Genomic DNA, 14,213 nt, shown 5'->3' with positions numbered 1-14,213 from the left:
AGATCAAAAATTTCGTCGACCGTCCATTTACACTGTGTCAATCGTTGCCACTGTGCATGTACATGTTGATCACTCTATTACGAGAGAGCAAGAGAGAAAGACTCAGCGATGCTACAGATAGTCACTCGTATTGCACAGTGTGAATGGTCAGCCGACGAAATTTTTCATTTTGGTCGGTGCTTACGATTCGCTAAATCTTGAATCTACCGATTTGAGTATATAGCGTTTCCAAAACGCTATACTATTGACCGCTGGTTGTGCAAGTCCGTGTACTTGTGCTCCCAGTCAAGAGGCGATGATAAAATCATGTGCCGGTCAGCTGTCTCAGTATTGCTTGCAATATTGGGATGGCGAATACCAAATCTCTGGTTCTCGTTCGAGGCCAGATTCGGAATTGGTAGAAGGAGACATAAAGTTTTTTTTTCATATGTCTCCTTCTACCTCTCATACACACATGGAATGCATTTAATAGAGTGTTAAATGTAAATGCGAACAGTGTGGCTGGTATTTCGAAGTATGTTTACGCTGTTTATTCATTTGTTGCACGAATTCACTCCAGAAATGGCACACTGCAAATTGAATTGATCGCTTTATCGATATAAATAAGATTTCAACGATAAAAAAAATGTGCAACACAATGCAAAACGGAAAAAAAAATCAAACTTTGTTGATTCAACAGTGTTGAGTGCATTCAATCGAAATCGTTGAGCCGCGAGAAAGAAAACGCGCATGAATGACATATTTATTAAGAAAGAGAGATTGCCAAAGGGGTATTGTTATTCAAGCATTTGACGTAAAAACATTCCTTTGAAATCTCTTCCTCTTTCGCTTTGTTAGATTTTATGATTGGAATTTTGAAAATTGTGTTCCTGTTGACCGTGTGTCGCATTTTTCGCATAGGCAAAAAGTCGAGGGTCATCATACACATTGTTGGTTGTGTGTTGCTACTGGAATTGACCAGTTCGATGGGAGAGAAATGCGGAGATGGCATCAACTGACAACAAAAAAAACCCTCGGCTCGTTGTTATGAAAAATATCATTATGTGCGCGCCGCGCGCTCTTGTAAAATTGAAAAGAGCAAACAGTTCTCGTCGTAAAACGACGAATAGAGGAAAAAATCCATATAAAAATAATCCGTACGCGCGCCCATATTGATATTCTATTTAGGAGAATAGCAAAGAATAATAATAAAGAATTGAATGATGGGGAAAGAACGACAAATGAATTTGAACAAGTGAGACAACGTCACGCACATATATTGGCTTGTATCCGTGCTGCGATAAATTGTTTAGAGTGTTGAAGCATTATCACTTGATTCCTATTTTTGTGGTTTTGACATTTTATTCATTTCTTCTTTTTTTTTTCGCACTGTCAATTCAATTTCCATGTAAAAACGTAGATATACCAACTACAATATAATCTATTGCGTTTTACAACGAACCACACACACGGCTTGATTACGATTCCAAACAAGATTTTTCCACTTTGAATTGTATATCAATGGAGCGGAGAGAATAACGTGTGTGTGTGTGTGTTATGAAGCAGCAAAAACTTGCACAGAAAGTGAATATTAAGGGAAGAGAGAAGAAGAAAATGAATCCAAGTGACACCGGATTCAGATGTTTGGAATGTTGTATGATCACAATTATCGCGGCAATAATCCAAACGTAATTAATTTGATTTTTGCTGCTGCTGTGGGTTTTTTTTGAGACAATGACAGCACATGACCGATTTTTATTTTCGGACGAAAATTAATTGAATTTTTTTCTCGATTGATTGGGAAAACCGATGTATTGAATTTTTCGGTCTTGGGTGTGTGATTCTTTTTTCTCTCTCTCTCTCTCTCTCTCTCTCCAGATAGTCACGGAACTCAAGAGACACTTGAAAAAAAATGGAAGGAAAAGTAAACATTTCCAAGGTGATTATCAAGATAATGAAAGAGTAACCGATCAGTTCATCATGAGCCATGGAATGAAATCCATCGAAAGTAGCTCAACACAAAATTCGTCAATTCGACAGTGTACTAGTATCAGCTGATAAATAGAGATGCATTAAAAGCGTCGATCCAAACGTGTTTGGGTCGTACACTAAGACGGCAAATATTTATCAAATGAATGAAATGGGACAAAAAAAAAACTTGTTGCCAGATATAAAATTGTTTGCTATTTTCATTTATATACTCTTTCATTGTACGATTCATATCGGTTGTAAATGTTTTCCTGCGGTGATAAACATGCTAAAACCCCGATATTTGCTCATTTGTCGATTAGACGACGATGATGATGATGATATTGCCTGCATTTTGCCATCCCTTTTTTTTCCTTTAATGCTTTGTGTGTGTATGTGTGTTGTGTGTGGCCAATCATTTGCGTCAATCAAATTGTGCTCACATATCGAAAATGACTTAAATCCTCGTTGGCCTGCAATGAAGATTTGTTTGATATTAATATGTTGTTGATGATTTATAATAGTAATAATGGGATGAACATGTCGTTACTAAATTGTTGACTTGCAATAGATATTGCATTGATAAGCGACAGAGACTATGTAACGAATGTGTACGGTGTACGCTCTCCTTACTCTTTCTCACTCTCTCTCTCTCTCTCTCGCTATCTCTCTCTCTCTCTCGCTATCTCTCTCTCTCTCTCGCTATCTCTCTCTTTCCCTTGGGCCCAGTGTACACGTGATTGAATGCCATGGTTGATTACATACATTTTTTTCTCTCCATTTTTGCTGTTTGCTCGAAATAGGAAGCTCGAAATTCGTCTGACGTGTAATTTACAGCTTGAATGGTTTTTCGAAGTATTTATGTGCTCTTTTGCATTCGATTTCTTTCTATATCGCAATGAAATATTATGTGCTGAGCCAAAGTTTAACGATTTTATTCCCCGAACAGATATTACAAGTTACTCTCAAACGCATTTGAGTAACCACTAGTCCGTACTTGGCACCCGCCAAGATTCTGTTTTGGGCTCTGTATTGTGTTGTTGTTTTTTTTTGAAAATAAAACCTTTGCACATTCAATATTCCATGCTATGCAATACTTAGCACGATCCAAGAGTGAGCTAATACTTAATGGGGAGTATACATAGAAAGTAAAATGAAATAAAACGGCGAGTTTTATCTCGTTCCGATAATTCTTTTTTGGAATATCTAGTTCAAGTTGGTTGAGTGTGCGCCACATTTCTCGTGCGTTATGTATTCAATGAAGTTTTTGTTACTGTCGGGTACAAAAGTCACCAACCGATCCGAGCACACATTCTGCTGCATCATCCGTCGCCGAAAATGAAATATATTTTTGAAATGAAACTGTTGTTGCTTCATTTCTCTCTCTTTCTCTCGATAATATTTTCTCCGGCCTCGTATCCGTCACATCCATCAGGAACGCAAGTAGATTTTTGTGTCTGGTGTGTTATGTACTTGTTGCACTTTTGCACCATCAATGAATTTTTGCGCTCTTATTTATCAAAGGCCGAGCAGCCAGAGAGTGAGATATACCGACACTCCAAAATACCAAACACACACACACACACACACACACGCGCGCGCATACACGGCACAAAATCAGCAACAGTGTGCCTCATTTGTGACGATATCATATGGTGGCTGTGTATATTCTCTCACTCTATACACTCACTGGCCACTGGCAACTGGAATGTTTTTTTTTTCCTCTTCTTTTCGTTCAGAATGCTTCTCTGTGTCAGCAAAAAAACGCCGATATACACACATTGTGCTGTTTCTCTAGAAGAGAGTTCAATGTTGAATCGTCGGTCGGGCGTGCTTATGGAATTTGTACTTGTGTGCAACAAGCACTTCATTTATGTGCCGCTCGATAGCTTCGTGCCTAAGCATGTATTCCTGCTTGTTGTTGTCATTTTTAATTCGTCAATATATTTACAAAAATGTATATACTATAAATATTGTCTCTCTTTCTATAATACATACACGTACATGTATCTCTTTATATTTTTCTTCTTCTTCTGTTTGTCGCTCGTGCTACGTTCTGTCGTTCAGCTCCAGCTTCTTTTTCCAGTCGACTTGAATATATCGGTTGTTGTTATTAATTTGCTTGTTACAAATTCATTGCACAAAACATTTACCATTTTCAGTTATTTGGTGACTAGTGGTGTGAATAGCACGCTTTTGCGGCTGTTACGATTGGTTCGCGCACCTCATTCATCACGACGTAAAACGATTTTTTTCCTTTTTAATTGTGAAACATTTCGGGGGCTCAATTGCTTTTTCCGCCGAATGCTCAGTTTTCGAAAAAGAAATTATCTAAATGAGTTTCCGGTGAAATTTTTTTAACAACACTCGAAGCGTTTTTGGAACATTTGAAAAAAAAAATTGAAATAAAAAATACGAATTTATTTACTTTGTACATCGATTGTGAATGCAATCTTATGAATGAAGTCCAATGAGAAATGTGTGCATCCTAAGGATTTCTAGAAAAAAACCGATTTGAATTACGGTTGAAAAATTTTAAATTTCCGTCTAACCGTTCCAAATCTTTAAGATAATTGTTTAATTTAACCAACAAAAAAAAAAAAACCAAACACAAAAATGACAGACACACATAGAAAATCAACGGTAATTATGCTTGCGTTTGTACTATTTTCTAAGATTTAAATACACTTTTATACGGAGAGAAAACCAAACATAGGAAGTTGCTGAGTCGTGACTGTTTTCCGCGTTGAAATGATATGCAAAGGAATTCAGCGTATTTATCGGCTTATGATTGTTGCTCTGTCGTGGGCGGATTATTATTTTTGTTATGATTTATGTACATGCAATTACAAGTCAAAACAAATGCGTCATAAGTGGCGAGAATTAAAAGACAAATAAATAAAAAGGAAGGCGTGTTGTATTGCGTAAAGTGTAAAGATTTATTCCTTGTTTTCAATAAGATCTCCATTCCCACTTAGTCGCATCAATTAAAACAGTTAATAAATTGATTGGGTCAATTGATTTGCTCGTCAAAACACCGAAAATACGAGAACGAAATAAATTCGAGTAAAGAAAAGAGAATCAAATCAATGGATATTTATAGCCAGTGTGTAAAATTTCCAGAAACAACCGAACAAATGATTTGAATGGTCATTAATCCTTTTAATCGTAAAAAGAGTGTAAAATCTGCCGGAATCGTCTATCCATGTAAATGGCAATAAGTGCATAAAATCGAACGAAAGTGCAATAAAATAATTTGCGGAATAAATGAACGAACGAATGAATAAATAAAAAATTTGTTGCAATTTGACTGACTGGCCGAGTGTTCAATTGAAATCAATTAAAAAATATTGTCATCCCGATGAAATGTTTCAAAAACACCATGCAAATAAATGAGTCTTAATGAAAGTACATTTAAAAAAAAAAAGAAGAAGAAAACTAAAAATAAATAGATCAATGTTGGCATTAACACTTGGACTCATCAAATGGTTTTGTGTTTCGAAATGCATAAACAAAACTCTAACTGAAATAAAGGGCGAGACGAAACGTTTTTGTTTTTTTTTTTTCTTTTGATAAAGGGCATTGTGCGTACTACAGCGTTCTTGCTCTTCGATCAAAACTTTGTTGTTTTTTTCGTCATTCAAATAGCTAATTGAGCTCGACACCGAGAAACCAGTTTTTTTTCTTCCTTTTTTGATAAATTAAAAACAAAACGTCGAAAGCACATTAAATTGAAATCAGTCAATATAGTATTGCGATGGCTGAAAGTAGTTTTAAATTCAAATACAATATCGAATAGCCAGAATATGTGAACGGAAAACGAAACTACGAAAAAAAAAAATGATGAAGAATAACATTAATGTGGCAAGCTGAACTTACTGAAAATCCATCATATGGCAGCAATTAGCATTTGATGCGAGCAAATGAACGTTATGGCATTAAGTGATAATGACATTTTCTGCTTTTATTCATTTATCTGTCTCTCCCATAACACGCGTTCAATTGTACTGCACGAGTAGCAAAATTATTATAGTTTTGGTTTCTATTTTTGTTTGGTGCGTTTTATTTGCCCGAACAATTATCGACGTTGTTCGGTTGCAGCTGAGCAAAATACTCATAATTTGTGAGTTTATTGTCGTTGCCTGAATATGTGAGCCCATGTGTGTGTGTGTGTGTGTGTGTGTATGTGTATGTGTGTCGTAATGCGACAATTGGCACAATTAAATCGAATCGATAATAATTTGTACAAGTTTAAAATTAAAATAAATACGGCATGTAAAAATACACATTCATTCATCAGCACGTACATCAAACGCAATTTGAATTTCAACGGATGAAAAATGAACGCGAAATTTTCAACCGTGCTGCAACAACCAAGGATGTTCTGTCGAAATTTTTCAAAATTTGACGAAACTTTTTTTTGCATTTATCAACTAGTTAATTTTTTTTTTAGAATCAAATGCATAATCAAGAATTAGTGTATGACTATTCAATTATAGTATAATAACTTAATAAGAATACTATTGAAGAATTACAAAATTCAATTCAAACTCTGCATCAAACAAACAACTTTTTGAATTATATAGAACGACGAAAAAATGGCTTGAATTTTGTGTAGTAGAGTGAAGAAATCAGGGAAAATCAAGTATAATAAAAAGAGTAAATTTAGAGCTCACTCACTCAAGATAAGATTGTCGTGGCACCATATATGACGAAATGATTGTACTATCGATGCTATCGATAAATACATTCAACGATGGCTATGGCTTTGTTTGTTGTGAAGTGGTAGCTCGATACAAAGCGCCAACAATTAGTTTGAATCTATCAAAAAGTACTTGCTTTGTTGCAAGCATTGATCGAAACCAAATCGGCGATCGTTCCGTTAATTCCGAAACAATTTGCACATAATCAAGTGATTCAAGTGCAACGACTTGTCATCAGATACCAATCACACTTTCGTTCAAACCTATCAAATGAAATCATCGTTCTTATTTTTGCATTAAATTCATTTTGACATGTCAAAACATTGTTCGTTGCCACTTGTTGGTAATAATTGCTGGCCGCCTTAATTGACGCTATAATTTAAACGAAAAACAATACTTTTACAATGGTGTCTACACTGTAAAAAAAAAAAACGAGCAGTCGATTTGGTTCTTATCACAATTTTAAAAAGATTACACAAACTGCTACAGTTGTGTCGATTTTGTTATTTTTTCCTCCTTTACTGAAATTGTACTTGCTTAACGCCATCATCAATATATCATTTGATTAGACAGTTCGCTAAATTATTATTATTTTCGTTCCTATTCTTCAGACTGACAGCGAAGTGGCATGCGAGGAAGCTGCTCGATTAACGGCTGATATTCAAGATGAAAATACTCCTGATGATGATGAAGAAATGGGTGATTACCATGACATGCCGCCACCGCCAGACGGAGGGTTAGTTTTCTTCATATACGTTCTTTTCTTTGTTCGACGTTTTAATAGAATTTTTGTGGAAAAATTACGAAAAATCGCAAATATTCGAAATAATTGAGCATAATATTTATTGAATGACCTGATTCATTGACAATGTTCTTTAATTGAGCTTTTAAACAAATTTCCAATCGAGTTTTCAAAGAATGCTGTTATTGCAAAAATTAATAAACATAAGATGAAAAGGTCGTCTCAATATGAAGTGCATGTGATTTTATTGTTTCTAACCAAAATGTCTTGTTGTTCTTTACAAATTTCTGTTTTAAATGATATAGCTATGGGTGGGTCATTGTGTTCGCATCGTTCATGTGTAATATGATCGTTGATGGTATAGCGTATACGTTTGGTGTGTTCCTGATGGAATTTGTGAGCTATTTCGGCGAAGGAAAGGGTAAAGTTGCGTGGGTCGGTAGCTGTTTGAGTGGTGTCTATCTGAGCGCAGGTACGGAAAGAAGAAAGAAATGCATGTGATGTGCAAATTACACGTCAATTGAATTTGTGCATCTGGGCGAAAATAAATTACCTTCTCATCTAATGTTCAAAACATTTTCTATATATTATTGGATGCAGGTCCTGTGGTATCAGCGCTGGCAAACAAATACGGTTGTCGTGCGGTTTGCATAGCTGGAAGTTTAATATCGTCGGCGGCGTTTGTGCTTAGTACGTTCAGCACATCGGTGAACATGCTGATGATAACATATGGTATCATCGGTGGCTTTGGTTTTGGTTTAATTTATTTACCGGCTGTTGTTGCTGTCGGCTACTATTTCGAAACGAAAAGATCGCTAGCTACCGGAATTGCTGTGTGTGGCTCAGGTTGGTATAGATTGAAGCATCGAAAAAACAACACGAAAATGATACATCCATTTTGTACACAATCGCATCTACTTAATGAAAATAAAATGTGCATTGATTTTAGGTTTCGGTACATTTACATTCGCACCGCTGGCAAACCTGTTGCTTGAGCACTTTGACTGGAAAAATGCCAATTTAATTTTGGCCGGCTTAATTTTGAACTGCGCAATTTTCGGTGCTCTCATGAGACCATTAACGTAAGTTAATTTCAATATTTTCCAAAATTATTGAATTTTGGGTGAATTGCAAAAATCGAAGAACAAATTTTCGGAGTTACATGCATCTAATCGATAAATGTTGCAAAACCAAATTTCAACTTGTTTTTTTTTTTGTCTCTTCTTCCGGGGGTCCATTTGTAGATATCCTAAACCCAGTAAAGTGAAGCCGCTGATGCAACGCATGTACGAGGAGAAGCGTTTACAAATGGAGCGTCGTTCGATCGGTGGATCGTATTTTATGGTTCAATTGCCGGATGGATCAATGGAGAAACGTATGAAAATGCCAATTAATATCGATCCGGGTGTGCACTCCAGCTTGAATCTCGATCAGCTAGCTCAACAAGGTAGTTTGCACCCGGTTGCAACATTGCCCACCATTACCGAAGGTCAAAAAGTACAAGATGGTAATGCACAAAATAATACCGACTCGAATAGCCAAAGTGATGCCAAACCTCGTCGCACCGCACGCACTCATCGTAACTCCGAATCCGATGCACCCATTGAGTTTGGCACTAAGAATATCCCAAGAAATGCTTCTCAACCAGCATTCACATCACACCATCAAGGATTACCGAAAAATGGCTCCGTTCCAACATTCGATCGCGTACGCAAAACATCCACCAGTGAACGATTCAAACCATCATTGGCCGCTATCAAAGCATCCTCACGCAATGATATGGACAATGGTGAAGTACGTAAATCAAATCATTTAAGAACGTCGATCGGTTCATTTGTTGCAGGCAGTAAATCACATATGTCAACGAGTGACGGCGTTAGTGAGATTTTTTCAACTATTTTTTTTCTCTCATTAGTTTAGAATTGGGAAGTGTTAACTATTTAGTTTGAAAACTTTTCTTGAAATAATCCTCAGTTGGAATTTTTGGATTTCTTGTTTTCTTTTAGTTTGATCGTGTATTTAGTTTGAATTGAAGTAGACTTTTAGTTGAATTGGTTTATATGTAAATTAGTACGGATTTCAACGACTTTTCTGTCGAAAAAAAAAAGAGATTGTACAAAACGGATGAAACCGGATGCCTTGTAACGGAATATGTTCGTTGACTGTGATTAACTATCGTTTCATTCATCATTGAAATATACATGCACATTGATGGATAGACATATCATTATTGCGCTCACACAAAAACGAGCGGAACTTTTATGTCCGATTTTTCGAAACTGAACCGGAACTTCAGAAGTAAAAGTTCGAACTTACTGGCCGAATTCTGGATGATCAGAATAAAAGTGCTGCCAATTTTTGTGCAAGTGTAATAATGCAAATAATCGTTTAATACTTTTGCATTCATTTAACCACATTGACTAACAAATTAATTGAAAATTAAGAAGAAATCTGGTTCAAAATTCCCATTTCATATTAATTCGCTTGTCCATATCTCATCTCCGCCTATTTTTTTTTTTCGTTCACAAATAATAAACTTTATATACTTTGATTAAACAGGATAGTGAATCGATGTATCAATCACGTATGTCGTTGACGCCACGTGAGACTGGCAAAATGGTGCGTCCATTATCGCGCAAAGATATTTTCTATTCGGGTTCAGTTACCAATTTGCGTGAGTATCAATCGCAAAAATCGCTCACCAATTACCGTAATTCAGTGATTTCACTGACCAAATATGAGAAAGATGCGCGAGATGCACGTGACGGAATCAGCGAAGTTGAAAAAGGCGAACGTAAGTTTTTTTTCTCCCCTGTTTACTTTGGCCTTCTTCATCAATCAACAACAGTCAGAGGATTTCACAACAAAAAAATGTCTTCTTTTTCTATCGACAGAATATGATCTCTGTCCATGCTTAGTGTTACCTGAATCGTTCAAATCGGCAATAAGCACTATGTTAGATGTCAGCTTGTTGAAGGACCCGGTTTTCATGCTAATCGGTATTTCAAATCTGTTCGGGATGGCTGGTCTATATGTGCCATTCGTATATTTAGTCGATGCAGCCAGCTTGAATGTAAGTGAAAAACTATTTCCGTTTCGAAAAAAACATAAGTTTTATTTAAATCTGGTGAATTTCCATTGTTACCAATGAAATGGATTCTCTCATTTTTGTTCACAGGGTATTCCAGCTAATTCAGCATCGTTTTTGATATCAATCATTGGTATAACAAACACATTTGGTCGTGTTTTTTGCGGTTACATTGCGGATTTCCCGCAAGTTGACTCTCTGTTACTCAACAACATATGCTTGATGGTTTCAACGATAGCCGTTGCTGCAACACCATTCTGCTCATCGTACGAGCACTATGTCATCATGTCGATATTCTTTGGACTCGCAATTTGTAAGTTTGAGCTGTTTTTGTTTCGTTTTAATAAGATTTGGTTTTGGTTTTAGTAAGCCATTTTTGAATAATCCATTCAATTTGATAATTTTCTCTTGTACCTATAGCTGGCTACATTTCGTTGACTTCAATCATATTAGTTGATTTACTGGGTTTGGACCGACTGACCAATGCTTTTGGCTTATTGATTTTGTTCAGAGGTGCTGCTGCAATCGTTGGCTCTCCAATGGCTGGTGCTGTTTACGATGCAACCAACAGCTATGACATCCCATTCTTCATGGCCGCCGGATTCTTTGCCATTTCAACAGTCACCAGTTTTCTTGCTCCATCACTCAGACGGTACGAACTTTTTTCATGTCATTTTTTTTTTTTTTTGAAAAAAATGTCTATCTATTCATTCTTCCACGTCAATCAAATTTTCAAATTATTTCCTTCGTTTCACATCCAGTTGTACAAAGCCAAATGAAATTCCGGTGCACATGGAACAATTGACACCGATCGACGAAGAACCCTCGGAGGATGAAGCGAATGATGATGATCAGCCGATAACAATGATTCCAAAAATAATGCACACAGCGCCAAGTCCGACAACTGATAATCCGCCCACATCAAATGTGAATCCCGATGAAGCGCCAAAGTATGGCGGCAACTCAATACCATCAGCCACCGAACCGACAATATCCGAGGTGACCATTGAAGAGGAGCACGAACGAAAGCAATCGATTCCCAAAGAAAATTCCAACAAAAATGGCGATAAAGGATTCAATCAAATTGAATCAGTCTTGTAAATTGTAGAAAAAAAAGAAGATTTAAACAAAAAAAAAACAGAGAATCATTTTGATAGGAAACAAAGAAGAAATTATTATAAAACTAAAATACCGTATTTGGAATTGTAATGAAAACAATTAAAATTGCTGCCACGAATAAATTCAAAGCTAATTAAATGCTCGAAAGTGAGACGAAAGCGTTTTGGTTTTTGCTCACTGCCCAATAGCAGATTTAGTGTTTGATTTATTTGCTCGTGTAGCAACGCGAAGAGATGTATAGAAATGTTGAAAGAGAACGATAAAAGAAAACGTGCATAAAATCTAAGTAGATTCACAGAAATAAATTCACAAAACACACCGCAAAGCTACATAGATTTTCACAAAATACAAAAAAATAAAAACAATCGCATGAAACACAGCTAAATGAATGAGAGAAACCATGCAACATATTTATAATGGATTAAATATAAAAACAAGAAGATACAAAAAAAAAACAAATTTATATTATTATACAAATTGTGCTGTAATTTAATAAATTTTATGAAAAACAACAAAAAAAAAACAACTACCAAAAAAATGGAGAAAAAACAGAGTTTGATTATAAAGCTAAAATGTGAGAGAATTGGTTTTATTTCCAGTAGAGAAAAAAAGTTCTGAATCCAATAGAATTAATTGGCCTATTGTGCATCGTACACCATCAAATCCTACAGTCCACACCGCCCCCCTTTTTTTCTCCTATGGAATTCAATATTCTGTGTGTGTATCTGGATCGAGAACCGCTCAACCAATAATATATATATAACACCTTGTTATCATTAGACAAAATTTATGATGTTGAATAGATGTATATTTAAAATGAAAAAATATATATTATTAAAACCATATTGAGATCATTGAGAGATAACGACGGGGACACAACACAATACATACACCGTACGAACCAAAGAGAATTTATCAAAGACTAACTTATAGTCAATTAAGTAAGTGAGAAGCAGAGAGCAACAATGAGAAAAAACCACAACCAAATGCAAACTTTGGATGAACAAATAGGCTGGATGATATTTTTAATGCGGCGCTAATTCAAAGCAGATAAACTATGGAGAAAATGAGCGTTCTCAATCAAAAAAGAAAAACAATTAATATTTAAAGAAAAGCAAAAAGGCTAACAATTTTAATAATTTACTACAACAGCAACAACAACAACAAAAAACGGAACGCAAGGGTCAAATGTTAGGGTGAAAGAAATTGAAAGTGAGAACCACACAAAAAAATAACCAAATCCACTTCAGATGCTTTTAAAATGCGCAATTATTCGCCACTGATGGCATACGCTATCTTTACATGCTACTATGCACTGAAAAAATCATTATTTTTTTTCTTTCATCGTTACTTAAAATTTCATAAACACAATCACTCACTACACATATTATGGCGCTCTCGCTTTTCAGAAAAAAAGCCTAATAAAAAACTATTAAAATTAAACCGAAGAAAAACAATAAAATGCATTTTATTCAAAATAATTGTGATCTTGAGAGGACAAACAAAATGAAACAACTTTCAATTCATTTTTAGTTTCGATGAATCCTATGGTTTTGCACATTTTTGAATCGGTTGCGTGGACCTTAAACCAAACAAAGGAAGGATTCGAATAAAAGAATAAGCGAAATTGTGTGTGTTTTGAAAAAAACAAATGTTTTTTTCTAAGTTGAATGACGATAATGATGATAAACGCCAGACTGCGAATCGAAATGATGGCATTTCACTTTTTATTTTATCCATTGACAACTTAAATCGAACAATTTCTTAACATTTCATTGTTTCACATTCATTTCATGGTTTCGCACCACTTTATTGAATATTAGTAGCCTCCTTTTTCTATTGGGCTATCGTTCTTTATTCATTGTTTTCTGTTCGTTTTTAATTGAATTTATTTTTCTTTCTCTTGGACAAGTATGGAGTTTATTTGTAATTTTATAAGCGGATATTTAAACACAACAAAAATATGTTTTAAATTGAAAACTAGAAGAAAAACAAACATACTGCAAACCAAATGAACAAAAAATGCAGAGGAATGTGTGTCTAATTAAGGGGATTTGTAAATAAGATTATGTGACATTTTGTGATCAGCGTATTTGTAAAAAAAAAACGTTGTGTGAAAATTCAAATTAGACAACAACAAAAGAAGATGAAAAAAATACCAGAATGAGACAAATAAATGTTGAGATGGCGATTCGTATGCTTTTACTGCGCCAGCCACAAAATTCGCTAAACTTTATTTGTTTTTCTTCCATTTTCCGTCTTTTCAGCTCTTTTCTTCTCTCTAGATATCGTTAAGGTAAGGAACTGCCTTCATATTTAAGGTAGACGGTAGAAGGTACAAGGGTGAATAAGGGTGAATAAGGGTGAAGCTCTTTGAATTTAAACCAAGCTCTTTGAATTTAAACCAGGCTCTTTGAATTTAAACCAAGCTCTTAGAATTTATACCAGGCTCTTTGAATTTAAACCAAGCTCTTTGAATTTAAACCAGGCTCTTTGAATTTATACCAGGCTCTTTGAATTTAAAGCAGGCTTTTTGAATTTAACCAAGCTCTTTGAATTTAAACCAGGCTCTTTGAATTTAAACCAGGCTCTTTGAATTTAAACCAAGCTCTTT

General features: G+C 35.3%; 2 protein-coding genes across 47 annotated transcripts in view; one reads left to right on the top strand and one right to left on the bottom strand.

Annotated features, from left to right (window-relative positions):
• Positions 1–12,058, top strand: part of LOC129576390 (monocarboxylate transporter 1) — a 27,121-nt gene extending 15,063 nt beyond the window's left edge. For 24 of the 46 annotated variants that reach the window (XM_055461432.1, XM_055461433.1, XM_055461457.1 and 21 more), the window contains 10 exons: positions 7,262–7,386; positions 7,698–7,864; positions 7,993–8,238; positions 8,342–8,474; positions 8,637–9,267; positions 9,952–10,186; positions 10,287–10,465; positions 10,571–10,793; positions 10,901–11,132; positions 11,242–12,058. In XM_055461432.1, the coding sequence (XP_055317407.1) occupies positions 7,262–7,386; positions 7,698–7,864; positions 7,993–8,238; positions 8,342–8,474; positions 8,637–9,267; positions 9,952–10,186; positions 10,287–10,465; positions 10,571–10,793; positions 10,901–11,132; positions 11,242–11,581 (2,511 nt within the window). In that variant the 3' untranslated portion in view covers positions 11,582–12,058. Of the gene's footprint in view, positions 1–4,058; positions 4,591–7,261; positions 7,387–7,697; positions 7,865–7,992; positions 8,239–8,341; positions 8,475–8,636; positions 9,268–9,951; positions 10,187–10,286; positions 10,466–10,570; positions 10,794–10,900; positions 11,133–11,241 lie in introns of those variants that run through there. The other 22 variants (XM_055461460.1, XM_055461461.1, XM_055461478.1 and 19 more) reach the window with 3 other exon arrangements.
• The window catches only part of LOC129576399 (N(4)-(Beta-N-acetylglucosaminyl)-L-asparaginase), a 95,529-nt gene that overhangs the window by 23,929 nt on the left and 57,387 nt on the right, over positions 1–14,213 (bottom strand). The window lies entirely within an intron of this gene.

The sequence above is a fragment of the Sitodiplosis mosellana genome, unplaced genomic scaffold (assembly GCF_009176505.1).
Source record: "Sitodiplosis mosellana isolate CC-2019 unplaced genomic scaffold, AAFC_SMos_1.0 Smas_scaffold_6181, whole genome shotgun sequence".
In the NCBI taxonomy this organism is placed as follows: domain Eukaryota; kingdom Metazoa; phylum Arthropoda; class Insecta; order Diptera; family Cecidomyiidae; genus Sitodiplosis; species Sitodiplosis mosellana.
Note: the sequence above shows the minus strand (reverse complement) of the source record. Positions and strands in the feature narration are given on the sequence as shown.